The 1,408-nt window shown below is 40.6% G+C and overlaps 1 protein-coding gene across 1 annotated transcript in view; it reads right to left on the reverse strand.

Annotated features, from left to right (window-relative positions):
- Positions 1-475: 475 nt before the first annotated feature.
- C6H1orf105 (chromosome 6 C1orf105 homolog) overlaps positions 476-1,408 on the reverse strand; it is a 50,931-nt gene continuing 49,998 nt past the window's right edge. Inside the window, exon 7 of the mRNA XM_005363960.2 lies at positions 476-819. Within this exon, the coding sequence (XP_005364017.1) occupies positions 674-819 (146 nt within the window). The 3' untranslated portion in view covers positions 476-673. The remainder of the gene's footprint in view (positions 820-1,408) is intronic.

The raw sequence follows: 1,408 nt of genomic DNA on the forward strand, positions 1-1,408 counted from the left end.
GCGGCCGGGTGCCGGGACGCAGCCCGCCGCTCCTATTTCTACACACTGTGTACACACAGATCAGCATAGATCTGAAGCATACATTTTCATATCAAAATAACCTCACTATAAAATACAAGCCAAGACTGGCTGAACACCTGATCAATTTGCAAGGCAATAATAGAGGTGTTGCAAGAAGGCAAGGTCCCAGCCACTGGAGATTGCAACCAGCAATCATTTGCCATTTTCCAGTTATTACTATCTATGACATTAACTGATAGAAAAAAAGGAGATTTTTCTCCCTTTTCTCCTTGATTCCTAATAAGATAAAGACATACAGGGCTCTAGGAGCTATCCCTGGTCCTCTTGCCTGAAAGAGTAAGCTAAATACTTCCATTGAAAACCCATAACTTATAGGAGAAGATTGTCATTTATTATAACATGCATTAAAATCTTCAGCAAAATAACAAAAGACACATATCATGTTCTGTGTTAATCAATAAATCTTTATATTTATGTAAAGTAAATCATTTTCTCTTTAGGAAAAAGTGGGAAGAGCTAGAATAGCAGCATGTAGGAAGGAAAGGGTGAATCATCTTTTGGGAGATACGAGACTACAGGAAGGCACCAGCATCAAAACAGCTTGGAGAGGTGGTCTTTTCCCTGAAAGTTTGGGGTAATTAGCTCTGACCACTCACTGCTTCACGGTCTTGTTCATTAGTTTCTTTCTGGGGAAGGAGAGGCCTTGAGTCTCCTGAGGAGTTTTGTAGGCACTGGACAACAGCCTGTGGAAGATAGCAGTCCTGGGGCCCATAATGGGCAGTCTGTAGCGAATGCTCTCTAGAAGACAGTGCAAGAAGGGTACAGAATAAGGGGTTGAACACTGTTCTTTCAAAACCACAAAGTATTGATGGGCCACCAGAGACTCCTCCAGCCTTAGCAAATACTCAAAATTCACATAAGCATTTCTTTAAATAGAACCATCTCGTGCCAACAACATTAAACTTTTCTAAATCCGATTGAAGATGCCAAGTGAAATTTAGAAATAACACCCAAGAGGCAGGAGTATTGCCAACTACATTGAAGATAAAGCATATGTGGAGTTGTAATATTAATTCAAGGGGGAAGAGGGCTCAGTTCTCAGGAGACTGTTCCAGGACACATGTGTCCATAGTCCTGTGTTTGAGAAAATAAACAGCCATGATTTTACAAACAGGCCACAGAAGGAAAAGGTTTAGTATATCAAAAGGAACTTCAAGTTGCAAATAATTCTAAAGTCCTTACCATCCTGATCTCTTCTTCAACAGGATTGGATTTTTTTTTAAAAAAATGCTTACCTGGTCTCTCTGAACATGGCAAACAATGAGGACTGATGAGAAGCTAAGGACAATGGCACGGGGTTTTGATCCTACTTAATGTGCTGGCTTTG

Source organism: Microtus ochrogaster (assembly GCF_000317375.1).
Source record: "Microtus ochrogaster isolate Prairie Vole_2 chromosome 6 unlocalized genomic scaffold, MicOch1.0 chr6_random_2, whole genome shotgun sequence".
NCBI lineage: Eukaryota > Metazoa > Chordata > Mammalia > Rodentia > Cricetidae > Microtus > Microtus ochrogaster.